Consider the following 26,624-nt stretch of genomic DNA (forward strand, 5'->3'; position numbering starts at 1 on the left):
AGGTTGGTCCTCAAAGTTGTTATCAGAGGAACAGTTACGTCTGATTCGATTGAACTGACTTTGTGGAATATTTTTAATCCAGAGTTTATAATGTCCACTAGAATAGTGAAGAAAATTGTTAGTATCCACTGTCTTTTTATAGTTTTCTGTTGATATTTTGGAGCCCTCCGAGAAGATAGTAAGATCCAAAAAATTCACAGAGTTGTGTTCAAATGTGTAAGTCATTTTAAGGTTCCAATCATTAGTATTAAGAAAATAAATAAATTTGTGTGCTGTGTGTTCATCCCCATCCCAAATAATAAACAGATCATCTATATAGCGGCCATAGTACACTAGGGGCCTGATTCAGACCCGCTCACAACTGGGTCGATGGTGGGGCTCGCTACAAACGGGGTGGCTGTGGATGTTGATTGACAGCTCGCCCCGTTTTGTAGGCTGGGTGGGGGGGTGCTGGACAAACGGAGGCATTCCTGAAGGAATGCCTGCTGTTTGTGGGCGGCCCTACTGACATCACGAGTGATGTCAGTAGTGAGCTTCCGGCTCTTTTAGAGCGGGAAGCTCACTGGGGCTTGTGGCAGACGAGACCCTACCACAAGGGTCTCGTCGCAAGCCTGATGGTTGCAACCATCAACTGGTCACCACAGTTTAGCGACCGGGTCTGAATCAGGGCCTAGGTTTGCCCCTTATGGTCCGTTCCAAATGAACAGGTCTTCAAACTTGCCCATATATAAATTGGGAAAGCTCGGAGCGAACCTAGTGCCCATGGCCGTCCCCACCACATGTAGGTAAAAAATATCTTCAAAAGTGAAATAATTATGTGTCAGTATAAATGTGATAGAGTCTAGAATAAATTGCTTTAGACCTTGTGACATATGTGTCCATATCTAAAAAATAGGCTACCGCCTGTACCCCTAAGTCATGAACATCAAGTGTTAAAAAGGAATAATTTTGTTTCCATCCTATATCCTTAATAATATTAAGGATGTGCATGGTATCCGGGATATGTGATTTCAAGGTCAAAACAAATCAATAAATTGTGATACATTAGAAGTGAGGGACCCTATACCAGAAATAATCGGTCTCCCTGGGGGTGCTGTGAGTGATTTGTGTATTTTTGGTATGTGATAGAAAATAGGTACAACAGGAATATCAATAAATAGAAAAGCAAATCATCTTTGGATATAATATCTTCCTGGAGGGCTCCATTGAGCAACAATTTAAACTGAGTCTGAAAAAAGATGGAGTAGAGTCACTGGATAATGTCTGATAAAAAGCAGAGTCACTAAGTTGCTTCTTGTAAATAGTATTCTCTAGTCATCAAAACCACACCCCCTCCCTTATCTGCACTATGAATGACTATTGATAAATCCTTCTCCAGTTCTCTCATAGCAATTTTTTTCGGCTTTGGTTAGATTGGACCAATAGGTTATTTTGGAACAAATCTTTTCAAAATCATTTAATGTCTTTTTATAAAAAAAAAAGAGTATAGTGCTAGATTTATGATTGAGTGGAAAGAAATGAGATTTTTTTTCTTAAATTTTCCCTTTCTCTGTTCAGCAAAGCCTTGTCTATTAATATCTAAAATATGTTGATTTGTGATAGTTATCTCATCAGATGTATTATTCTCTTCTCTAAGTTCTTCCAAAATATCAAGAATCGTTTCATCAGACTTGTCCAATACAATGGGAGAACCATCTATTTCTTTATTGGTAATAATTTTGGAAGCAAAGTATCTTTTATGGCAGAGGGTTCTTACAAATTGGTTTAGGACGACAAACAACTCAAAAAGATTGGGATTCTTACTTGGGGCATAGTTTAGTCCTTTTTGTAATAACTTGATTTGTGCTTCAACTAAGGGTTTTCCCTGAGAGGTTGAAAATACCTTTCTGATCTACCTGAGGCATGGTCTTCTTGTGAAGTTTTCTACCCCCTCTGGTTCCTCTATATCTCTGGATCTTTTGGGGGTATTGTGCATGAGGGGAGCATATGGATTTAGATGAGTGAATCTCCTTGTTTGTGGGCTCTCTCCTAAAAAAAAATCATTATTGTGTGAGGTATTTTTGTATCTAAATTGCGGTTGGGATTTATTTGCTCTTATCTGTTGGGGATGAAAAGAATTCTGTCGAGGATGTCTGTTTTCATAGATTCTGGGTAATCTAAATTTGGTAGGTTGTCTAGTGTTCTCTGAGTTGACGTCTCTATTAGTACCAGAATGCTGATTGGTTGGAGTTGGATGTCTTTCATAGTGGAGGTCTATGTGGGTATCTTCCCTATGTGTTTCTGGGTGCCCTAGGGTTTTTTTCTTATAATTTCTCACCAAACCTTCTTTATAATCAAAGTTGTCTCTAGCTGATTTTCTGATTTTGGTTGAAATGATCTTTTTCTCAAAATGTTCTACCCTTTTGTTGGTAATAGTGTCCCTATCTCTAAACAGGGGAGTGTCTTTATGTTTGAGTAGTGCATTTTTGGTCTCTTCAATCTTACTGATAGTATCATTAACTTTCTTATCTCTTGTGATGAGTAGTTCCATTAGTTTGAAAGAGCATTCATCTAGAGTGTTATGCCATTTTTCTATTAGGGTTTGGTCATCTTGTATAGATAATGATTTGAAGATTCTTAATCCCCTGGGGATCTGTTTCTTAGATATGTATTTACTTAATGAAACGCTATCCCACCAGTGGCGCATTTCATCTTTTAACAGTTGTTCAAGTTTAAAAAACCTTATATCAACTCTGAATCAGGTTCAGTAACATTTTCGTCAATTTCAATCAATTCATTACTATTAATATATTGTTCTCTTCTTGCTAAACTATCACTAAAACAAGTGAATTCTGCCATGTCACAATTGATGTGATAATCTATTCACAATTGGAAAATGGTATCTAAATTAGCAGCCTTAGATCTACGCACAATTAAAGTGACAAGCACATTGAAAAAAATGGAACTATTAATCAAGGCGCTTGATTATTGTAACATGTAAATTTCAATGATCTCAATATATATTTAGTTAGTATATAATATGTATATACATATTATATACTAACTAAATACATATTGAGATTATTGAAATTGACATGCTACAATAATCAAGCGCCTTGATTAATAGTTCCATCAATTTAAATTTAGCAATTTCACATTTTGATTAATTTTTCAATACATTGTAAAGCTATTAATGTGCTTCCATTAACTGTAGTTATTTGGAGCAGATTACATCACAATGAAAGTATTAAGTTTGTAATATTTACAAATTCTTTTGAACTGATGGTACCAAATGAGGGGCCCTGCAGGTAAGTTATAACTGCTTTACCTAGTTTGCCACACTCCACCCCCTGGTGCTAAGTGGTGGCATGAATTATAAGGTTCAATGTGAAGGGGCGTATCCACGCCCATACAGTGTCCACATGCCTCAAAAACCGTATCCGTCTGATGGCAGCCCTGGGTGTTTGTTATGTCCTTCAGAAGCTTTGTAAATACCTGAAAATTCTAGTACACCTGCTAAAAAGTGCAGCTCGTTAGGCGTCAGACGGTGCCTTTCTAGACTGCATGGGTTCCAGACACCCTGCATATCAAATACAGGTGTCATGGGCACAGCATCAGTGCCACTCAATCGACCTTGTGCCCTGGGCAGTGGCATCGCTCACCCACCCCTAGTTGTGGCCCTGATGAGGAAGATACTTATACAAGTTTATGTAGAATGAAATCTAAAAAGCAAACCCAGCGCTCCTTCAATTAGGAGTATTGAGATATGTCCAATAGAGAATAACAGCCATAGGTAGTTTCCACCAGAACTTTCAAGGTTATTTTTTGCCAATCTTCCAACCACGTAGAGAATGTATATATTCTTCAATTTCTCCTGGTCATATCATATGCAATAGGTAACCTCAAAAGAGATTAAAAATAGCTCTTCATAGTGTAAAAATATATGGAGTTTAATGACATCCAAAATACATTAAAATCAATAATGCGCCACCATAGGTAAAAGTTTCTCCGTACTACAATCGGTCTCCAAAGAAGGCACTTAATCAAGCATGAGGGTAAGATGGTATAAGCCCGAGTATATTACCTCTCCTTGATAATGTGGACTCCTTCACCAGATCGTGGGGACAGTAATACCATGTTTTCCTTAATTCCACCAACGTGTTTCGACCGATAGTCCTTTTTCAAGGTGTAATGGCATGGTGGACTGGTGCTCTATTTATGCCCAACAGGAAGTATTGTGAGTGGGGATTCCTAAATTGGTCCCTTTTGTCCATTATACTCAAGTCATACATTTTAACCATAAAATGTATAATAAGAACAAATCCATAAAGTCCATAGACTCGCATAAATCCCTGCAGTGGCTTAAGATTGAAAGCTATTACATTTAGCCCATAGATTGTAAGCTTGTGAGTAGGACTCTCTTACCTATGTGTCAATTTTTAATTCCCAGTCTTGCTTCATTATTGTTTGTTCCCAATTGTAATGCAATTGTTAAACTCACTCAGGATTGGTGGGTGGTGTAGTTCATAAAATTTTCATAAAATTTCCTGTGAGCAGAAAAACAATTACCTGTGCAGACTAGGTACTCACACTACAGGTAGAGGAAATTGGTAAACATACAGCCTATGTCTAAATCTGCAATTAGATGATGTGAGGATGCCTAGCTTTCTCCGAAAACAGTAGGGGTATTCAAACAGCAGTCTGGTCACAAGGTGTGATTTCACATAAACAGCCGTCTGACTAAAAGGATATTCATACTATGGGCAGAGAGTCCAATTCATATCCGCTCGCTAGATGCGTTCGCTCACTCGATGTATATGTAAATTTGGGAAGGCAGGCGATCGCACGGCAAGGCATTAGCACGCCCACTTGGCGTGCAATCGCTTTGTGTATGCAGATGCCCACCAGCCAGTCTAAAGACACCCACTTGTGCACGTCATCTCCAGAAAGTGTATGCAACCATTGGTACCATCGAGTACCATCTTATGCATACGCAGTGCTTGTGGTTGATATGCCCTACTGCAAGCACTTCAGTGTAAAATTCAACCAAGTGATGCGTACTATGATGCTGCCTCTTAATTATGCATGCCTCTGAAACAGTGTTAAGATGCTCAGGCACGGCTGCTTTCGCACCTCCACTCTCCCATTTTTAATGGCCAGCCCCTGTTACCACCCACAAATGGCTTCTCCTGTCACTCATTCAGCCTGGCTGTCTATGCGCAGTGAGTGAACGCTTCGGACTTGTTCGCGCATGTGCACTACGATCCATACGCATGCGCACAATGTAAAAACCGTCTGGCTGCGTGCGAATGCTTCATAGCGAGTGGGTCTGAATCAGGCCCAGAGATCAAAGCCTCACCATATTTTATCGGTTTCTGACTGAAAATTTATATTTCTACCACAGCTACAATAGACTGGTGTGATTTGAGAGTCACTAGGATGTATGGTTTGGAAGACAAGATATATCTAACCATTCACACAGCATCTTGTTTACACTCATATTATAGCTAATAAAGATATTAATGTGAACATACCATATTTCATGTAGCTATTACATAGAGGAAATTGTTATTTGTACTTAGATGAAAAGTTTTGTGGGTGGTCCTGGACCCTGTGTTAAATAACAAGCCAGCCAGTCATCAGGGACTTGGTCATTACCTCACTATGGGGGTGGGTAAAGTTTATAAAAGGTATGGGAGTATGTTGCTCTTTCTCAGACTTGGAAGTATAATTCTGAATTGAAGCCTGGACTTGCATTTTTCTGCCATTCCCCCCGGATCAAATAAAGCCACATGTAATTATTTGTAAAGTCTCTCCTTTTTATTTTGATATTGCAACACGTTTGTCAATGTAATCTGTTACACTTTTTTATTTATAAAATTTCTGTAAATTCATTTTTCTTTTACTAGTCTAATTCAAATATATTCCAGAAGATTGCTAAGGTTATACCTAGTAAGGAATCTATATTTGACCCTCTATATATCCCTGCCTGTACCTTCTAAAATCCTACCTATAAACCTCTAAGGATGACGCTAATTTGCGTACGCAGTCATACAGTAAATAAAAGACTCCAGACTTGGAACGTGTGGTTCCAAAGCACAAAGTATTATTCAAGTAAAAGTACAGTCAGTTACACGCTATTGATCCATACACAATTCGGCGCAAAGGAATTATACAGACCCAAGTACAGTATACATACGCAGCTCTTTCTGGTCCAGATGTTAGGCATCAGCAAGAAACCCCTCGTCCCACAGCGTTCATCAAGAAGACTAAGAACCCAGTGTTGGAGCACACATATTTATACCCCCCAGAATAGACAGGACAATAGAGAAGTTTGTTGCTTATGCCATTGGTTCCCATGGGGGAAGCATCTGTTACAGAGCGTTTAACAGGCTGGTTCAAATAGACTCAACCCAGCCTCCAACAACTGGGGGTCTCTGCCCTCCCGCCCCTTGCAACATCCTAACAGTCGTTCATATTATATATATTTTGTTGCTTGAAGTCTCTGCGGTCCATAAGTTGAGAATGCATGATGCGATCTCCACACCGATAATTTCGGAATTCTGTTGAAAGAGTACACATCAGTACAAAACCAAACACGGCTTACTTAGCATGTATAAACCCCTAGTTACCAAATAATCTTTATTTCACAGCATTTATACTAACTGAACAAACTTAAATCTTATACCTTAAAGCTTATTAAACCTTTTATGCGGATATGTAATGTGTGAGTATGCGGGGTTTGATATAAAGACGCTAGTTAACTTGGGGCAGATGCGTGCGCATGAAGCTAATAAAACAGTGTTTTCATACAAGGTCTTATGCATTCGCTAATATGCGACTAGTTAACAGCGCAATTGTGCGTATTAATGTGTGTATGAGGAATGGTGCACTTAAATCTCACTAAGTGAACACCTAGCAGTGTGGAATGCTGAGCCTTATAGTTCCACATGCCCCCTCTCTCAGCAGCCCCACCTTTCCCAGGCTCTACAGAAAAGTCTTTTATTCTCCCAGACTCTTGTGTGAATGCAAATTAGCCAGCTACAAGACCCAAACCTAAGATAACACTCTTGGCTTTGAAGTTATTTCATTGCAGGAAGCTTGCTAATGTAAGGTGTGTATTCGAGCCGGGCCACCTGGAGTGAGAGCAGACATTATCCAGGAAGCTTATCTACACAGGCTAGTTATCACATGGCCATTTGCTCTGTTCTAGCTAATGCAATATCCTTTAGGGGAATTATAATAATATGCACTTTATCCAGAACACCCAAACTACGTAAAGTCATGAAATGGGCTTTTGGTGAATCGCCGTAACTTATGGCGATGGTCACGGATGCAATCGCATGATGCTAATAGTATTATCGCCACATGTACTAAAGTGTGAGTTTATCTAAAATGGCGCTTAGGCGGCCATTCACAAAATGGCGTCTTGTGGCCATTCGCAAGATGGTGTCGCTGCGATTCAATTTTAAGGGGAAGACCAGCTAATTGCATGGTAGTTTGTATCGCTGAGCCTGCACAATTGTGTTAAAATAAGTGACCTCTGGCTCCTTTATTTAACACAGGTGGTGGCAGAAGAGATGTGTATGGTATAATGTGCAGCGTGATAGAATATTCAATGTGACTATTACATTACATTTGGCTTTGCTCTCACCACATCAGGATTTGGGGATCTGAATGATCACAGTCCTAAAGCTAGTGTACTGGCAATCAGGGTGATACAGGTATTGGCTCTGACCATAGTCAGAGTGCAAACTCATGTTTGGGCATTACTTTATATGTGGCTTTTATGTTTTTATGTAATTCAAACTTGTTTAAAAACTAATGACACTATGCTATGTCCCTCATGTTTGTCTTGGAGTATATCATTAATGGTGGAAAAGGAATTCTAGGTTTTGGCTATATGAAATAGCAGATGATCTCTCTTTTTTTATCTTGTATCTTGTATGAACTGACTTCACCTAAAGGAATTGAGCCTGTTTTTGCTTTCACAAATTCGTATTGGTACAGTTTTCCATATATAACTTTTGCGATATATTACTTTGAAGTGTGTTTATTGTATCACTTATTGGTGTGTTTTGGAGTGGTCTACTTTTTTTCTGTGGCATTGGGCACAAAAGCACTTTTAATTATAAACAGATTTACACTATATTTTGTATATTTTTTACTATTTTTTTATGTACACACGTTCTTGATAATACTGAGGACATCACAAGGAAAATAAGTTCCTGGGATAAAGAGAAACAAACTGAGATAAGCATATAATACGTATATAATACTAGCTGAAGTACCCAGTGTTGCCGGGGTTTACATCTTCAAGTTATTAAGATAGGCATCCCAGACCACTTGCCATCTCTCTGTGAAATTTTCATCCAAATCCATCCAGTGGAAGACCTAGAAAAGGCTCCCCAGGGTCAGAGTTCTGCCCAACGTACACCAACGGGAGGTCCGGCCGGGACCTAATCTACAAGTTATCAAGTTAGGCATCCCAGACCAATGGCCACCACTCTGTGAAGTTTTCATCCTAATCTATCCAATGGGCTAAACCGGTCAAAGTTTTGCAGAGCGTACACCAACGGGAGGTCCGACCAAGACCTAATCTTCAAGGTATTAAGTTATGCATCCCAGACCAATTGCCAGGCACCACAGACCAATTGCCACCCCTCTATGAAATTTTCATCCAAATCCATCCAGTGGAAAGCCAGAACAGGCTCCCCGGGTCCAAATTTTGCCCAGCGTACACCAACGAGAGGTCCAACCGGGACCCTAACCCCCTAAAACCTGACCAGGATCCAACTGGACCACCTCGCGTTGGTTTCATCCAGACCGCTGCAGGGGTGTCCGAATGCATAACCGGACAGACAAACAAACAGACCAATGATTTTTATATATAAGATTTGGGAATCCTACAGTATATTTAGATACTCTTTTTAAACTTAGCAATACTTCACTAGATGGCACTGTTTCTCATTTGTTGCTTAAGATTCATCTACTGACTTACAGGATAACAGTCTATTTGGAGAATTAGCTGCCACTCATTAGAAAGGGAGTCTGAAATCAGTTTGGAAAATTAATTTACTATAAGAAGGAACTCTTTTCTTGAACATTGTGGACATTATTTAGGTGTAGCGCTGATCATCTGTCTCTCTCTCTCTCTCTCTCTATACTATATACATATATACAGTAGATAGATATAGCTATAATACAGTATATGTATTGTTTTACTTATTGGGCTAGACATGATTCTTTAATTATTATTGTACAGTTTATGTTTTTGCTAAACATGGTTTTTACACGGTATAAGTATTCAAAATGTTTTGTCTAATTTTCTGTGTCCCAATAAGTCATATTTAATGCCTTTTCGAGCTTTTGAAAATTAGCCTTTCAAAAATACATGGGTTTCATAGCATTTTCAGTAAAACACAAATCACAATGTAATATGTTAGAAACAGGATTTCCTGAATGTCCCAATCATGTATATTAGATACTAATATTCAACACCTTAGCAGGACGGCAGTGCGCTCTGTGCAGTGTGCTGCACTGCCGCCCCTCTCGCTCACCCCCGCCCCCTCCTTCCCGTAAGCGCATACCTTTTCACCCAGCCGTCAGGCAGAAATTTCATTAGAGTTGCTCTGCTCTGCCGCTTAGCACTCCAGGAGGAACTCTTCCTGAAGACCTCCGGGGCCCGGCAGGTAGCGGCTGGTGACCTTGCAGGATTCTGCCCTGTGCGGAGGCATCGGCCGCACCACCCTCCCTACGGCCCTGCTAATATTTGTGATGGGTTGCAAGTGTCTCTATCTCCCCTCGCCCGGCCACATAGTCTGTATGCAATCCTGGTCCATATCCCTGTAACTCCTGGATCGGGGCACTCCGCTGCTGTTCTCCTCTCCTCATCTGTTGTCTGTACCTGTCTTTCCTGGCCGGTCATGGCTCAGTGATGGGGTACACAGGGCCCGTCATGCCTTGCTGGCTGTGAGGTGGGACTGCCACAGGTGTTGGTGAGATGTGTGGATAGACTGGGGTAGAGATCTGGGCTGGGATGGCTGCACTGCCGCATGCCAGGAACTCCTCCCTGCATTAGATGCACCGGGATCAGTGCTCCCACACTCACTGCAGTGTACTAGGAAGTAACCGCTGTTCCCCGCCTCACCATGCTGTTCCTTTGAAGGCTGTCGCTGCTACCAAGCTCGTTACTGGCTGGCAGGCATGGGCTCCTGCCAGTGCAGTGCTTCCTGTTCAGTGTGTGGAAGTTTTCTTTTTAATTAAATTTAGCAACAGGTGTGCACCGTGAACATTAGATCTGCCGTCTACATGTGCACCAACGGGACGACATTTCTGTTAGTTGTCATTTCTATTATAATGAGGCTCAAAATGAAAACAAGCCCTTTATTTATGTAATATACACAATTTCATATTGTGCATGCACACCAACACTTTGCTTTTACTCTTCCTATTAAGTTTTTTGCAAATCCCTGACTTGCCATTTTTATGCATGGAGAGGCAGAGCGGGGGAGGGAAGAACAATAAAGAAATGTTCTAGTAATTTCTTTTTACTGAGCTATACAGCTGCAGATTCATCTGTGAGTAGGCATAGCTATTGCTGGTGATCTACCTTCTAAAATCTAGAGCAAACATCCATACTAATGATGATGAGTCACAGCAAAGACTTTTGGGTGTAAAAATTAATTGAATAAATAGAAATCTGGCATGCCTCCCCAAATTGATTCAAGCACCAGCATTGACAGCATCAGCTGGCTGTAACAATTGCAGGTGAGGAGACAGGCAGTTAGCCTGCCCCCAACAAAATCTGCAACCAGCAACAAGCTATGGCAGGCAGGCCAACCCTGGTCATTATGTGACACAGCCCCAAATTGCTCAGAATAGATAATTAGTGTACAATAGTTGTATTTAATAGATAGAGAGATGGCTTTTTAGAATATTCAATTGCAATACAGAGAGAGAAGGAGAGAAATACATAGATATATCTATCACTTAGGGGTCAATCCTACTAGGTGCGAATTGCAAGGTACGAGTTGCGATTTTAACTTCAAATTCGTATAGCGAATTCATTTTGCAAGCCAATTAGCAACTCGCACTGATCAGTCAGACTGAATTTGCAACCTTCCACTCACACCTCCCTGAGGGTGAGATGGAAAGGCAAATCTTTATTTTAAGATTAAAATGTGAGGACACTGTGCTGAACCCCTTGGACCCCCCCCCCCTAATGACCAATTAGACAATGGGAAGTTTCTAATTATCTCATTTAGTCCAATAATTACATGTCATTTTGGGGGTAAAAAAAAATGTCCTCAAATTACCCCAAAATCAATTTTTTTTTGTACATTTATAGTTTAGGCACCCCAAATTTAATTACAATAATTTTTTAGTTGAAAAATTATTGTTTTTATAATTTTTTTTTCAAGGTGCCCTCAAAGTACCCCAAAATCACCCTTTTTCCTAGGTTTTTTTGCATTTTTCGTTTAATTCGTTTGAGATTAAACAAAAAAAATTAGTTTTTTATCATTATCTTGCATTTTCAGCCATTTGACACCATTTCAAAACCTATAGTAACTTCCTAATGACCACAAACAGCCACCTATATAGTCCTGCTAACGAAATTATCAATTTTGGGGGGTCCAGGATGGTCTCTCCACATTTTCATGCATTTCTCGCAAATCTCATTTGGCAGTCAATTCGCACCGCTGCGAATAGGCATTTTTAATTGGATTGGAGAATTCTTGGGAGCGCGCTTCGTGGCAAAGTGTGTGAGACAAACTCGCTACTTGCAATTCACACCTAATTGGATTGAGCCCTTAATGTCCAGCACTCCATCCAACAGCCACAGCATGCCCTGGTGCCTTTCCGAGTGTTACTGTAAATTCCAGTGTATACAGATGGCTCTCTTCTTTGCATTCACTTTGCATTTTGTTAATTGATAAAAATAAACTATTAACACTTCTATTTTTGAAAGCATTCTTACTTTGCAGCATTTTTTCCATGCCTGCCTAAAACTTTTGCACAGTATTGTATATACTGAAAAGTTATGGGATAGCAGTATGTAAAGGTAATGGTAAGTGGCATCACCGTACAGTGAGATTTTGGAGATGCCCAGACCTGCATCAGTTGTAATCTGACATCTCGTCGGTCAGTTTGAACACCAGATAGGCTGCTCATGGCAAGGCAACATGGAGTTCGAAGGTGCCATAATAGTGAGTGTCCAATGGATGGGACATTCCATTTCTGAAGTTGTGCGAACATTCAACATTCCCACCGTGGACAGTGCAGTGACCGACCACAGGTGCTTAATGATTGTGACCAGAGGAGTGTGGTAAGAATTGACTGTGGTAACAGACAAGACACTGGCATAAATCACATCCAACATTCATAAGTTGCATTGCTTGATGACCATTTGCAGCCCTTCATGTACCCTCACAATGATGGAATATTCCAGCAGGATAATGGGTCCCAAGTTGTCCAGAATTGGTTTGAGGCGCATTCTGGAGAGTTCTGACGAATAGTGAGGCGACCAGATTTGCCCACCATAAATCCAATTGAACATTTATAGGACGTGGTGGGAAGGTCCATTCGAACCCAAAATCCTGAACCTACAAGTACCAGGGAGCTGTGGTATGATTCTAGTGTTCACATTAATTCTACAAATATACAGTATGACATGTTTATGACTTTTGTATTTGCGTCCAACAATAATAATAATAGTTAAAAAATGAGAAAGAGACACATGGGGTCAATCCTATTAGCCGTGATGATCTCCCCGGCGCGAGTCATCACGGCAACGGCCGTACTTTACGGTAGCCAAAATTCCACAAATTCGGGCTCAGAGCAGGCCGCGATGGGTGCGAAGTGCCAGTCCATTGCCAGCATTTTAACGCCGTTGCAGCGGCAACTTGCACCCTTCGCACATAATAGGATTGACCCCATATATCTCATTGATTGCTAACTCTTACCTCATTGATTGCTAACTCTCACCTGAGTTCTTTGTGCACACTATGTAAATCCTCATACTGGAACAATATCATAAATATAAACACATATTTGTTGATTAAACAAAAACATAATATCCATAACTGTAAAGTCCATACCCAAAAAGTTCATAACCACAAATTCCAATATTGAAAAGTCCCATAACTATAAAGTCCATAATTGCAAAGTGTAGCCCCCTTCCATTAATAATTCATTATTTGCTATATTTTAGCCCTCCAACATTCTTTCTTCTTACTCTGCATAGCTTAATTTGTAGTTTTTATTTGCTTAGCCAGTCTTATGATCTTTCTGTAGAGATTTAATAAAATAAAACGGATGATTGGCTGATTGAGAATGTTGAAGAATAATTTTGCTTTCAGACTGTAATCAAATATACTTCATCATCGTCCTGTATTTCCTTAGTGTCCCTACTGAAACTCTGGGGGGGGGGGGGGGGGAATATTTTTGCCATTCACTGTCTTTAGTACCAATATACTTTTCTCATTTCCAATGATCTGTGCATCAATTGCAGAGTAGGAATCAGAGAATCCGGTTCTTGGTCAAATAGATTGAAAGAAAGAAATATTATTTATCTAATAAACCATTTTATCTTACATACATACATTTACATGCCCCTTCCCTCTCCCATTTTTGTAATTGCTCTCTACTCTGAGGTGGAGGCAGCTAAACATAAGCCTGTCAGGCAGGGGTGGAAATACAAGAGACAATTAAAGGCAGTCACTTCTGGGCACACTGACCTCCTCCATTGCTCCAGGTTCTGTTTTATGTGACCCAGAACAGGAATAAGCAGGGAGCCCAGGGTTCCCACCATGTAGTCCGGTCTCCAGGGATGGATCTCCAGCAAGGAAATGGTACCAATGTACTTAAAATGGACAGGGCAGAGGCTGTAGTGCATGACCCCTCCTTCCTTTGTTCGTCCTCTTCCCCCTCACACACGCTGGACCTGCTTTCTCAGCTGTTGCTGTGGGAGCATCAAATAGTAAGAACGAAAGACCCTGATTAGCTACAGGTAGTGTTTATGTGCTGGGGTGTTAGTAGTTAATTGGGAGAGCAGTCTGTGCCTGGGTGCAGCTGCTGGAGTGTTGACAGTGAATGCAAAATGAGATAGCGTGTGTCTGGGTTCTGCTAAGGTGTTAGTATTGAATGTAGGGGGGGAGAGTGTGTGTTTGAGCGCAGCTGTAGTGTTAGTAGTGAATACAGGGGGGGATGTGTGTCTCGGTGCTGCCTGGGTGTTGGAAGTGAATATGGGGGGGAGTGTTTATCTGGGTGCTGCTAAGTTGTTAGTAGTAAATGTAAGGGGTATGGCACGATGAAATGATTGTCCCCTGCACAGCTTACCTTTGGGGCTGCAAAGTCGGTAAGTATATACTGGGGTGTTGCTGGGTGCTTCTGGGGTATTGGAAGTGAATTCAGGGAGAAAGTGTGTGCTTATGTGCTGCTGGTGTGTTAGAAGTGAATTCAGGGGGAGGAGAGTTTATGACTGGATGTTGCTGGGTAGTGCATGTTGTTTAGGGGGAGTGTGTGTGAGTGCTGCTGGCACTGGGGTGTTGGCAGTGAATGCAAGCGGAGGTGGTGGAGGGCACCAACAACTAGCTCCAGGTTCCTGATATGAACTTATGCCCCTGCTCTCAGGAGATATATCCCTTGCAGGTGCTCTACCCCTGGAGCAATGATCTGCACTGCTGATGATGATTATCAGCAGAGACATTTGCATTGCAAAAAAAATCATGTAAATGTTTTTATTTTAAAATATAATAATATTTAAAATATTATTGTAGAAGATATTATTTTAGAAGTAGAAGTAAGAGATTCTCAGACTTGTGATATTTAGGAGTTCAAAATTTGCTTTTGCCTGCTTTCTTTGTGGAGAGAGACTGCATTGAAATAAAGTGGTTGAATCCAAGTCTAGTGATTTGTAGGTAACCTTGTCCTGTATCAGTTTCATTATAATATTTATTTATGTTGAGTGTCACCTATGTGTGGCACAATTAAAATACAACTTTAGTCTTCTGAGTAGTGATGGATTTTTTTTGTAATCCTGTCCAATATCTTTTAAGTGCATTGACTCCCCACAGGGCCGCCATCAGGGGGGGACCACCGGGCCTCAAGTCCCGGGCCCGGAGGAAAGAGATAGAGAGTGGGGCCGGGTTGCAGCGGTGCTACACCACACCAGCAGACAGGGGATGCAGGGCGAGTTCATAGAACTTACATACATTCAACGCCTGCGGCCACAAACCAGCCTGAGATCGCGGAACGGCAGCCAATCAGGAGCGGCTGCTCCTGATTGGCTGCTGGTTCGGGAGCTGTGATTGGCTCGCGGCCGGCTTTTGAAATGCCGTCAGAGCTGTTTAGAAGGTCTCCTGGACTGATGTTCCTGGTTGCCGTTGCAGCACCGCTGCCACCCGGGCCCTCATCTCTGAAAAGCAGTCAGCGCTAAATGTACCTGGCTGGCTGCACTAGCGCAGCCAGCTGAAAAGTCCATGAAAAACAGGTACTCCCTGACCTTGCCATGTGCTCTCCCCTCTGTTCCAGCCAGCCTTCCCTGTCCACCTGCTGTTTCAGACAGCCTTCTCTGCCTTGCCCCCCCCCCCTCCTCTGTTACAGCCTTTGCTGCCCTGTGCTTTCTCCCTAGACAGCCAGCCTTCCCTATACGTCTTAAGTCGTCTTTGCCTGTGCCTACCCACTAGTTAAGCCAGCCTTCCCTGTCCCCCCAGTCAGACAGCCTTCCCTGTCTCCCCCATTATCAGCCAGCCTTCCCTGCCCTGTGCCCCCCCCCCCAGTTCAGCCGGCCTTCCATGGCCCCCTAGTCAGCCAGCCTTCTCTGCCCAGTCCAGTCAGCCTTCTTTACCCTGTGCCCCCCACCCTAGTCCAGCCAGCCTTCCCTGTGCCCCCTAGTCAGCCAGCATTCCATACACTGTGCCTCCCTCCCTTGTCCAGACAGCCTTCCCTGCCCCCCCCATCCATCCAGCCTTCCCTGCCCTGTGTTTTACCCTTCTTCTAGCTCTTTCTGTGGATTCAGCCTTTTCAGTGCTTATATATATATATATATATATATATATATATATATATATATATATATATATATATATATTAGCATGTCAATCTAACACCAATCACAGCGCAAAGTTTGTGAATTCTTAAAGGCACCAATTGATCCCCCCAGTGTGGCTCCGCCCACCTCTGCCCCCCTTCACCCCCTGCCTATCTTGTCAATGCCGGGCCCCGCAATTTCTGATGGCAGCCCTGACTCCTCACATCCTCCACAAACCACCCCTTTCATTCAGTGATTGTTCAATGCAAACTGAAAGGATGTCTGGCTACTCTTGAAATATTTCTCTAAGAAATCAAATGAACCCAGGTGGGAAAAGTACAATTCAAATTCCATCACTTAACAAAAAGATTTAATGAATATACAGTATATATACATATTGTAGTTATGAACTTTTTATTTCTATATTCAATTACAAAATAAAATATAATTGGATTACTGCAAATGAAAAAAAAAAGTTGCACAATTTAAAAAGACATGCACAAGATACTATAGGCTGTAAATACTTCACATCTAATTGAACAACTGACAGTTTTTGTTTTATTTTTCAGATGGTTACACAACAGATGACATCGAGTTTTTCTGGCAGGGAGGGGAAGAGGCGGCAGTGACAGGGGTGCCTGCTCTGGAGTTGCCGCAGTTCTCTATTATTGAAACCAGACTGGTTACTAAGAAAGTTGTATTTACAACTGGTAAGAAATTAACATGCAGATGAGATTAGCCACATAAAAATTTGATAAGTAGTTATTTTAAAAATAAAACAAATTTATTTACTGCAGAAAATATTATTTTCTTTTAAAAGTCCCAATTTTGGAAATAAATTATGAAAGTAGGAGAGAGGCACAAGGGTGAGTTTAATGACTTTCACTGTAAAATAAACCGTAAAGAAATATATGTTGATTAAATGATGAAAGGATTGTTGTAACAGTGCCAAATGTATATAAAACTTTCCCCATATTCACAGATTTTCCATACAATTATTTATTGAGTAATTGTCGGGGCTCTAGTGTATCTCTTAACTAGTAAGCAATCAGGAACATTTATTAAAACTGTTGTTCAGCAAAAAGATGCTATAGTCCATAGCAAACAATTAAATATTCGCTTTCATTATCTAAATCAGAGGTTCTCAAACTCGGTCCTCAGGACCCCACACAGTTCACGTTTTTCCAGCAGGTGCACAGGTGTATTCACTATTCACTGACACATTTTAAAAGTTCCACTGGTGGAGATAATTATTTCACTTGTGATTCTGTGAGGAGACCTGGAAAACATGCACTGTTTGGGGTCCTGAGGAAAAAGTTTGAGAACCTGTGATCTAAATCATATTCTAAAAATGGCAGCCACAATACTGTAGGATTGTTTTGGACTACCTTTCCCACTGTGCACTGCTATTGTCAGCTGAAGAAAATCATATTTCTTTCTGGCCTTTAAACACAAACTATATCTATTAAGTGAACTATATCTTGTTCATGCATCAGTTCAAAGGATATTCCTATGTAAATTTTTTCTACCAAAACACTAGTTTTCATAAATGTTCCTGACATGTTCTAAAAGTATTAGTGTTTTAGGGTTGGGTATGGGATGGCGGTGCTCCAGATCCCGGCGGTCAGAATCCCGATGGCGGCATCCCGACAAGGTTAGGTTACCGACACTTGTCGGTCAGTATATTAACCCTCCCTCTCTCCCTACCCCTAAACTCCACCCCAGTGCCTAAACCTTTTATGAGAAGGAAAAACTTACCTGTTCATATGAGGACTGCCATACAGGACTGTCAATGAAAAAAGTAAAAAAAAAAAAAACAATCTCAATAACCACCACAACAATTTAAAAAATGTCATTCATCTGCTTGCGCCTTATATGGTGAAACATTAAATCCAGTGCTATAGGGTCTGGGCATTATGTTCATTTAGAAGGAAGAATGGATGGTGCAAAATACAGAAAAATACTGCACTCAATTATGTATAAATTACTAAATATTGGGCAAAAGATAAAAAAAATTAAATATAAGGCCAAACTAACATTAATGTAACTTCAATAACAAAAATCTGAATATTATTCCATGGTCCAGTCAAACTCCTGACCTCAATCCAATGGAGAATCTGGAGCACTATTTGAAAGATAAGCATCATCCAAATAACCTAAACATGCTGGAGCAAGCTGCCTGGAATAATGCACTACAACACCCAGCATATCCCATACGCTTCAGACTGCAACTGGCAATATCTTTGCAGCCTGTACCTACTAAGTAACCCGGTGTCATATGCTACCTGTTTCTACTTGGCTAATAAACCAACTCCCTGATTAAGCCAATCTGCTCTGTGGACTCACCTCTGTATGCACACCTGCTGCGCCCAGCACGTTAGCCAAATTCTGCCAATATGTTATTGTTTAGCATTCTTATGAACTGTCTGTAAAGGTAGTGCCTGTCTATAGAGCATTTAACAAGTGTCGCCCAAAAACGTGCCCAGGAAAAATGTAATAACAGATAAACCATTTTCCTTATTCCACACTGTCAAAAAGTCTTTATCCTGTGCTATTTTTCCAGGTTCCTACCCCCGCCTATCATTGAGTTTCCGAATCAAGAGAAATATTGGATATTTTATACTTCAAACCTACATGCCATCCATCTTGATCACTATCCTATCATGGGTTTCCTTCTGGATTAACTATGATGCATCTGCAGCTAGAGTCGCACTGGGTATGTACTGTAAAGAAATACATAGTAGATATATATATTGACAACGCGTAATACAATTGTATAGTTAAACAGTAGAAAGCAGTGTGTTTTCAGTCACAGGTGTTTTTATTTAGTAAGATGAGTTACATGTGAATTCTTTTGTATTTCAGGAGTGACTACTGTACTCACTATGACAACAATAAACACCCACCTGAGAGAAACATTACCTAAAATTCCCTATGTTAAAGCTATTGATGTGTATCTTATGGGATGCTTCGTCTTTGTGTTCCTGGCTCTCCTGGAATATGCCTTTGTTAACTATGTATTCTTTGGCCGGGGCCCTCAACAGCAGAAAAAGCTGAATGAGAGAACAAACAAATCAAATAACGAACGACATCGCTATGAGGAAAGGAGAGTAAGAGAACAGGTAAGTAAATTCTGTATGCATGCTAATTCCTAGAGGAAAGACTCCGCACAAAATCTGCTACTTTTTACACAAGATATTCATATATGCTGACATTCAGCAAGGATCGCAGCTGCCATTATGCATGCAATCGGACGATTGTTGCATTCTGCACATGCGTATGCACCATAATGCGCGAGCGCGAACCAGCCATTGCGATCGGGAGTGATTGACAGGAACCATTTGGGGATGGTGCCAGTGCGTTTGAACGCCATTGCAGGGGAGTGCATAAATTAGGCACTGCGATGCCATATGCAGCTTGAGTACTCACTGCGTGCGATGAGGTTAGCTATTCCTGAGTAGGTCAGAGCTTGTGCAAGTGTGCGTGAGACTGAGATTGTACTCGGTGTTACCGATGGTTTCGCAGTCTTGCTAAGTATTACGGATGTGTGTAAGGTAAGGTGGGCATCCTTATATTGTGCTGCGACGGCATAGCGATTGCAGTGGATTAGTATATCATCGCAGTAAGACTGCGTGCGTAATCACTATTGCATTCGCATTTGCAATCCTTGCTGAATCAGGCCCTTAGAGAAAAGAAAAACTATAATAAGTTAACTTCTCTTACAGAACCAACTTCTATATATAGTTCAGGAGGTGTACCACACAACTACTTATGTTGGTGCTGCTCCCCAGTGTCAGGTGCATAAACACTTGTAGGGACTCATTGGTAGGGGCACACTTGTTTATTTGTGCTATAATCAGTGGTGGATTTTATAGGGGCCCCCCAGTAAAATCGACCTCCATATTGACTGCACTGGCAGTAGCTTCACATTGGAAGCCCTTTCTGCTAATCACAGCAGGACTGCTAGCCCAAGGGTCAGGTGTTTTTTCCCTCTGGTGCTGGGGGAGCATTTGCACTCATCAAACCTTCCCACCCCACCCCACCAGATCTGCAGCTGGCTGATGTGCATTCAATCTCCCCCTGTGCAGTGTGATATTTAAGAAAAATTATTTGTAAGGGTTGTAGCCGCACCTCCACTATTTGGCCTTGCCACCTCCATTACCCCGGCCGATCCCCGCTCTCTATGGCCCTGGTTTGGCTATGAGGGGAAAGAGTATTTAGAGCCACTTGAGGTTGTTGCTAGAGTTTGATTAAAATGTGAGATTGCTCTATCAAGAAAGGGAAATGTAAATAATAGAGAGACAGTGTTGCAGTGAGATGAAAAGTTTCTGAAAATTATCAGAGTTTAATTTTTGGGGGTATATGGATGCTTGGTAGATATAATTAAAAGAGGTAAAGTGGTTGAGGACAGCACTAGGGGGAGAGTTAGGTTTAGGGTGTGGGGAGGGTGAGGTTAGGTTCATGCACTAGAGGGGGAGGTTAGGGTTAGGCACCAAAGAGGGAGGATTAGGGTAGGGAGAGAGGGAGGTTTAGCATACTGACCAACAAGTGTCGGTATGTTAACCCTCTCGGTATCCCGGCATCGGGATTCTGACCGCCAGGATCTCGATTCTCTGTATTTCATACCGATCCCATTCCCATCATCATGGATTGGTATGGTCCTGGAGGATGGTAGATCATATCAACATGTGGACAGAAGAGGGTGAAAGTCCAAACATAAAGTACTTTAAAAGATGCTAACATGAGTGATGTAATATTTGGTAGAACAGTGAAAGAGCAGTAAGGGGAAAGCAGTCCAACCCCATATGTGATCCAGTGTCTGATTATGGGAACCATGTTTTTCGTATTGCCTGAAATATTGAGATTATAGATATAGGTTTATTTGTTACAAACAACATGTGCATTTAAAAGTGCACATTTAAAGCATGGAAGATAGGTAATGTATTAGATTCATCATCATACCTATTTAAACCTTATTACTTTATTTAATCATACCAACAGTTTTAGGGCCTCATTTATCAACAAGATTTATCGCTCACAACGAGTGATAAAACTTGTTGCGTATGATTAATGGTGCTCCAGCCAATCAGCTCCCAACTTTCATTTTTCAAACAGATGACAGTTGGGAGCTGATTGGCTGGAGCACCATTATCATACGCAATGAGTTTTAGCACTCATTGTAAGTGATAAAACTTGTTGATAAATGAGGCCCTCAGTCATTTCCAATGATTGGTTGAGCATCAAATAAACTCAGAACTAGAAGTTTGTGTATTTCAGTGTAGAAGGAATTAAAAGATATCATAGAATGAAACAGTGGTCATGAGATACTGTATCTTTGTGTACACAATTCTTGAAAAATCGGAGAACCGCTGTCTAGAAAAGGTGAATTTGTGATTGTACTTCTGGAAATTACTATGTGGTGCAAGAATTCTGTTTTACACCACGTTAGACTAACAAAAAAAAGTCTGTAACCTAGTATGCAGAACGACTTGGCAAGAAACCAGAGTGACAGAATCACTCATCTGTATTTGGTACATAATGAAATAATTATAAATTATAGATTCAATGTGACAGGCAAGAATTGTTAAAGAAAATAATCTACTGTATAGAAGAACAGGAACAGTTATCATTATGGGTGCTGTACAAAGCATTAATGTGGATTCATATATTATATCAATCAGTTTGCCTTTACAGTATGCTGGGTACACATTAGACGATATACTAATGGGCACATCGTCTAGTGAATGCCTGCGCGTCGTCAGTGACATCCTCCATCGGACCTACATGCAGGTGCAGGTCCGACGGGGGATGTCGTTAGCGAGGACCATGCGGCCAAATGCAGCATGGCCCCCACCGTTGCTGCCAGCATCGGCAAGTGTGTATGCACTTGCCGATGCTGGCTCCACCGCCAGGTCCAGTCACTGAAGAAGTCGGACACACTAGACATCGTCTAGTGTGTATCCGGCTTTAGAAAGCAAACAAATGAAATATTAAAAATATAATTGCATGTAGCCATAATAAAATGTCTGTCTAAGATCCAGAACTCAAGAAAGAAAAGTTTGGAATTGTGGTGTATAGTGTTTTAGCCACTACTCTAAGGGTGGCATGCTGATATACATATTTTATTTAATCAGAGTACTTGATGTTTGACTGAGGGTCTGAATGGGGGTGAGAGAAGGAGTGAGGAGTTGAAGTTGACACACAGTCAGCGAACTTGAGGACTAGAGGAGAGCATAGTGTTGTCTATAGAGGCGTATTGAGAGGGCTGTTTGGAAACTCTAGTGGAGGGAAAACCAGAGAGACAGGTAAACACACATAGGAGAAACAGAGGTCAGGAAGGGAGAGGTACAGTATGTTTGTGTATTATCAGCGTAAGGGTGGTACTAGAAACTGAAGAATTGGTTATTTAATCAAATGTGGTGTCCAGAGAGAAGAACAGAAGGCTGAGAACTGAGCATTGTGGGACCCCAATAGATATAAGGAGAAGACGTTGGGAGGATCTGAAGGTAGAAGTGGAAAAGTAGAATTTAGACAGATAGTAAATGAACCAGCAGAGAATGGGGTCACAAAACCAATGAAGTGAAGGGGATGCTGGAGGAGAGGGTAGCACACTGTGTTGAAAGTGGCATAGAGACCCTTAAGAATGAACAAGAAGAATAATCCCTTAAAATGGCCATCCACTATACAATTTTCTGTCAGATATCTGTCCAATCTGGCTGGTTGGAATGAAAACCTGGTAATGTATGGGAACAAATGACAATCGTCCATTTGCTCACAAACACTGGAAAATAGCCAAAAATGGTTGTTCAGACAAATTGGTTAAAACACACAAATTTAACCAATTTGAACAATTTTTTTTTTCTTTTTTTCAGTGTTTAAATTTTAAAACCATATGATCGACTGTCATTTGCTCCCATACATTACCAGGTTTTCATTCTAACCAGCCAGATTAGACAGATATCTGACAGAAAATTGTATAGTGGGATGGCCAGCTTTAGACTTGGCAGAGAGAAGATGATTTAGTAAATGTAGTCTCTGTAGAGTGAAGAGGGGAGTCAAATTTAGTCAGATTGTGGCGGGATGAGGAGGGAAGCTTGCCCACTGGTGTTCACCAGGAGAATAGAAAATCAAACCAATCAGCTTCTGTCATTTTACAGTCTGTGTTTGAAAAATAACAATTAGGAGCTCATTATTTGGTACTTTGCGGGAGATTTACCAAAGCTTGGTACTTTTTCTCTCTCTTCACTTTATCTCTCCCCAAGCTTTGATAAGTCTTCCCTTTTAGCGCTCTCCACTTTATTTTTCTCCAAGGTTGAATAAATCTCCCACATGTCACTTAGCAACTTAACCTGTTGCACAAGGAAACCATCCTGTCATGTGTATGTATTGGGAGATACAGTAGAACCAAATGTTTGGGCGATGGTGTCAGAACAAGATTTTTTTTGTAACCATTTCAGTGCTGAATCCCATGTATTACTTATATCAGATTGAGTGATTGAGGTACTTCTGCCTTATTCCAAGTAGGAAGCTGGTTAGGAGGATTAGCTTTATTTCATAACCATGTATACTGTATACACCAATCTGATGGGTTCTCAATGAATCCATCAACGGTCTCATTTGATGGCTTTAGGTAGATAAAAAAATACCCTATTAAAGGTGTTTAGTGGAATCAGCAATGACATTTTGGTATATGCCGCATGCTTTTACCATAAAAATTACTTAACTCGCAGCTTCTCATGGAAAGTCAGAAGTAAGTCTTTTAGGGAAGTACCTTTGCACATGATCTATGTGTCCCTATAAACCACAATCACTTGTTGTCTTCTGAAGGCCCAATCCTTGAATCAGTATCAACAAGTTCTTTGAGTATAAGCTGGTTCAACTGAGTCTTAGAGATAAGCGCTTGGTGCACAATGGAAATATTTGGTTTTCCCTTTCAACTTCCACACTTGTGTAGGTAAGAATGTTGTGTGCTGGGTAGAGCCAATATACAGTTTCCACCAGAACAAACAAATCATTTATTCATTAATAATTATTTATTAAGAAACTATAAAAATGGCAATAAGTATCATCTGTAGCATTTGTAGCTAGCCTTGGAAATTGATATGGCTGGCACACCATTACATAAGTGGATCTGGTAAACCTGTACATGTGCTTCTGTTTCAGGAACCTTCATACCCTTCAATGGGTAAGCTGGAACACCTCTGGGGATTTAAGTGTCAACTTCCATATTGTTATTGTAGGTTATAGGATTAAACTGGTGGTCATTCATGATTTTAATAACTTAAGCTTGGACCTGCAGACCATTTTTGAATAAATTTATAAATTGATGTGTCTCATGGGTCTTTGATCCTCCAAAATGGATTGTACATCTAATGTTAGGTCTAGTTTTAAGGGTATTATCAGGACTTCGGTTTAATGCCACGTTAGCCCAGAGTACTAAGAAACAGTGATAACTTTCATTATGGACACATTTTAGCCTGAGTTTGACATGGCAAATAAACCAGTGGAAGTTATATTTATGTGTCTGATTCAAACCCTAAAATCAAGCCAGGTTCAAGATACAGAAAAAAATTGGGTGACGCAACAGTACATACAAACTAAGTGCAAATAAATATAGCCTTTAATTAAAGCTCAAAACATATATATATATATATATATATATCACCAGAACTAGTCACTGCAACCGTATTGCATATGTTGATATGTCCTCGAAGCCACAGGGCTCCTAAATTGAAACAGAGTGGCTAGAATTTCGTAAAACTCATTCCTTCAATTTGCAAGAACACTATAATGTCCATAACGAATGAAAATGCTCCAAACATGTGCAGACTCCACAAAAAGCATCAGGAGGGATTCAGTGTGTTGAAAAGTTGGAGAAATTAAGGGAATGTCCCACCCAATTGGCTAAATGTCCTCTTGTTTTCACCCAAACAGCATAGCAGCGGGTCTAAGCCTACACAATCCCTCTATGTGCAGCAATATGCTCTGGATATCTCGGCTAATTATACTGGCTGCTGTTATAGTAGTGTAGCGACTGAATGTCCCGGCACGCTGGCTGGGCATCTGCACAGAACAGTACAGTGGGAATGCTGCTCCTGCTGGCGTGCAGGGAAGTAAGCAGCCGGAACTCACCAGACTTGATCCATATGGTCTTGTAGGTGTATCCACTATGGCTCTGTAATTAGTATGGAATCAGTTATAGGTTGTATCAGCACCATACCAGAGCCGCAGCCAAGAAATCAGTAGGTAAAAGCCGGCTAGGGAGAAAGGTGAGTGCATTTGTCTGCCTACTTCAGTATTCTGTTAATCATGCCCTCTACACAATACCCAGTCCTAATAAGTCCCTAAATCTTGGAGCTTGTAGTCCTGGTCCAAGTGCCTATGTGCATATAGCACCTTACAGGAAAGACAGCTTGCTATAGGTAAACAGAAAAAGGGCCTCTGCGGAATGAGAAGGAGCAAGTTCTACAATATATGTCACCAACAAATTAACAATAAGCTAAACATATTCAAGCCAACATGAACAAAATCTTCTTGCCAATCATTTTGCACTGAAAAATTCAGGCTACTCTGAGCTCAAATAGGGGAGCAATGCTTTGTTTGGTTGTTTTACTTTCTATACTATGTTAGAACTAAGTAAAATAATTTGAGAAATGTTCATGGTTATACAAATTTCTGTGATTCCAAGCTAGCAAATCAGTTCACAAATGCTGAGCCAAAGAATTTTGGGAAACGATTCCATCTCATGAATGCAAAATGAAATACAGGCTTTAGTGCTGTCCTTGTAATGCCCATTTCAATACTATATGCACAACTCTATATTTGTATCCAAATCATATTGTGGATATACAGTAGGTGCATGTATACATGTCAACCCATTTCCTAAGTATATAGCTCATCTGTCATCATTTAGCACCGATAACATAGCTCATTAGCACACATTTTCCATCTAAGGGCCGTATTCAATTAGCAGCAAAAACAGCTGCTTTTGCAAAAAAAAAAAGCTAAGTCGTCCGTTTTTCGCCAAAAAAGGCGAAAAGTTTTCTCCATCTCAGACCAGGAGAAAAAAACGCAAAATCTCCATTTTTGACTAAAAATTTAGTTATTTCTTTCAGAACCCTTTGGACATCCCCCACTAATGATAAATTACCCCAAAATTTTTTCGTAAGTTGCGTACTTTGTCGAAAAACGACTGTGCAAATTTTGGGTGGAAAAAAAACGTTGAAAATGGTTTTAACATATTGGGTCTGATTTTTTGGGGTGAAGTATGGATGTGTCAAGTGCACGCGGTCGCAGCAGGCTTTTTTTTATGGTTTCTAAAATTGCATTTTTACGACACGAAAATATACTTACACTCATTTTTAACATACCCCCAATTTACGTGGAACAGTAATTTCTTGGAAACAAAATTGCTTTCTATCATTTTCAATAATTTATTTATTTTTCACCCAAAAATTGTACGTTCATTATTAGCCAAAGTACGCAACTTTCGAAAAATGTTGGGGTAATTTATCATTGGGGGGTGTCCAAAAGGTTCTGAAAGAAATCTCCACATTTTTAGGAAAAAATTGGGATTTTGCTTTTTTTTTTCTCCTGGTCTGAGATGGAGAAA

At 40.7% G+C, this 26,624-nt stretch overlaps 1 protein-coding gene across 2 annotated transcripts in view; it reads left to right on the forward strand.

Moving 5' to 3' along the window:
- Positions 1–26,624, forward strand: part of LOC148542784 (gamma-aminobutyric acid receptor subunit beta-4) — a 366,337-nt gene that overhangs the window by 323,986 nt on the left and 15,727 nt on the right. The window contains exons 6-8 of one of the 2 annotated variants that reach the window (XM_088466801.1): positions 16,582–16,722; positions 18,576–18,728; positions 18,878–19,134. In XM_088466801.1, the coding sequence (XP_088322927.1) occupies positions 16,582–16,722; positions 18,576–18,728; positions 18,878–19,134 (551 nt within the window). The remainder of the gene's footprint in view (positions 1–16,581; positions 16,723–18,575; positions 18,729–18,877; positions 19,135–26,624) is intronic. The other variant, XM_088466809.1, reaches the window with a different exon arrangement.

The sequence above is a fragment of the Taudactylus pleione genome, unplaced genomic scaffold (assembly GCF_031769625.1).
Source record: "Taudactylus pleione unplaced genomic scaffold, aTauple2 ptg000009l, whole genome shotgun sequence".
NCBI lineage: Eukaryota > Metazoa > Chordata > Amphibia > Anura > Myobatrachidae > Taudactylus > Taudactylus pleione.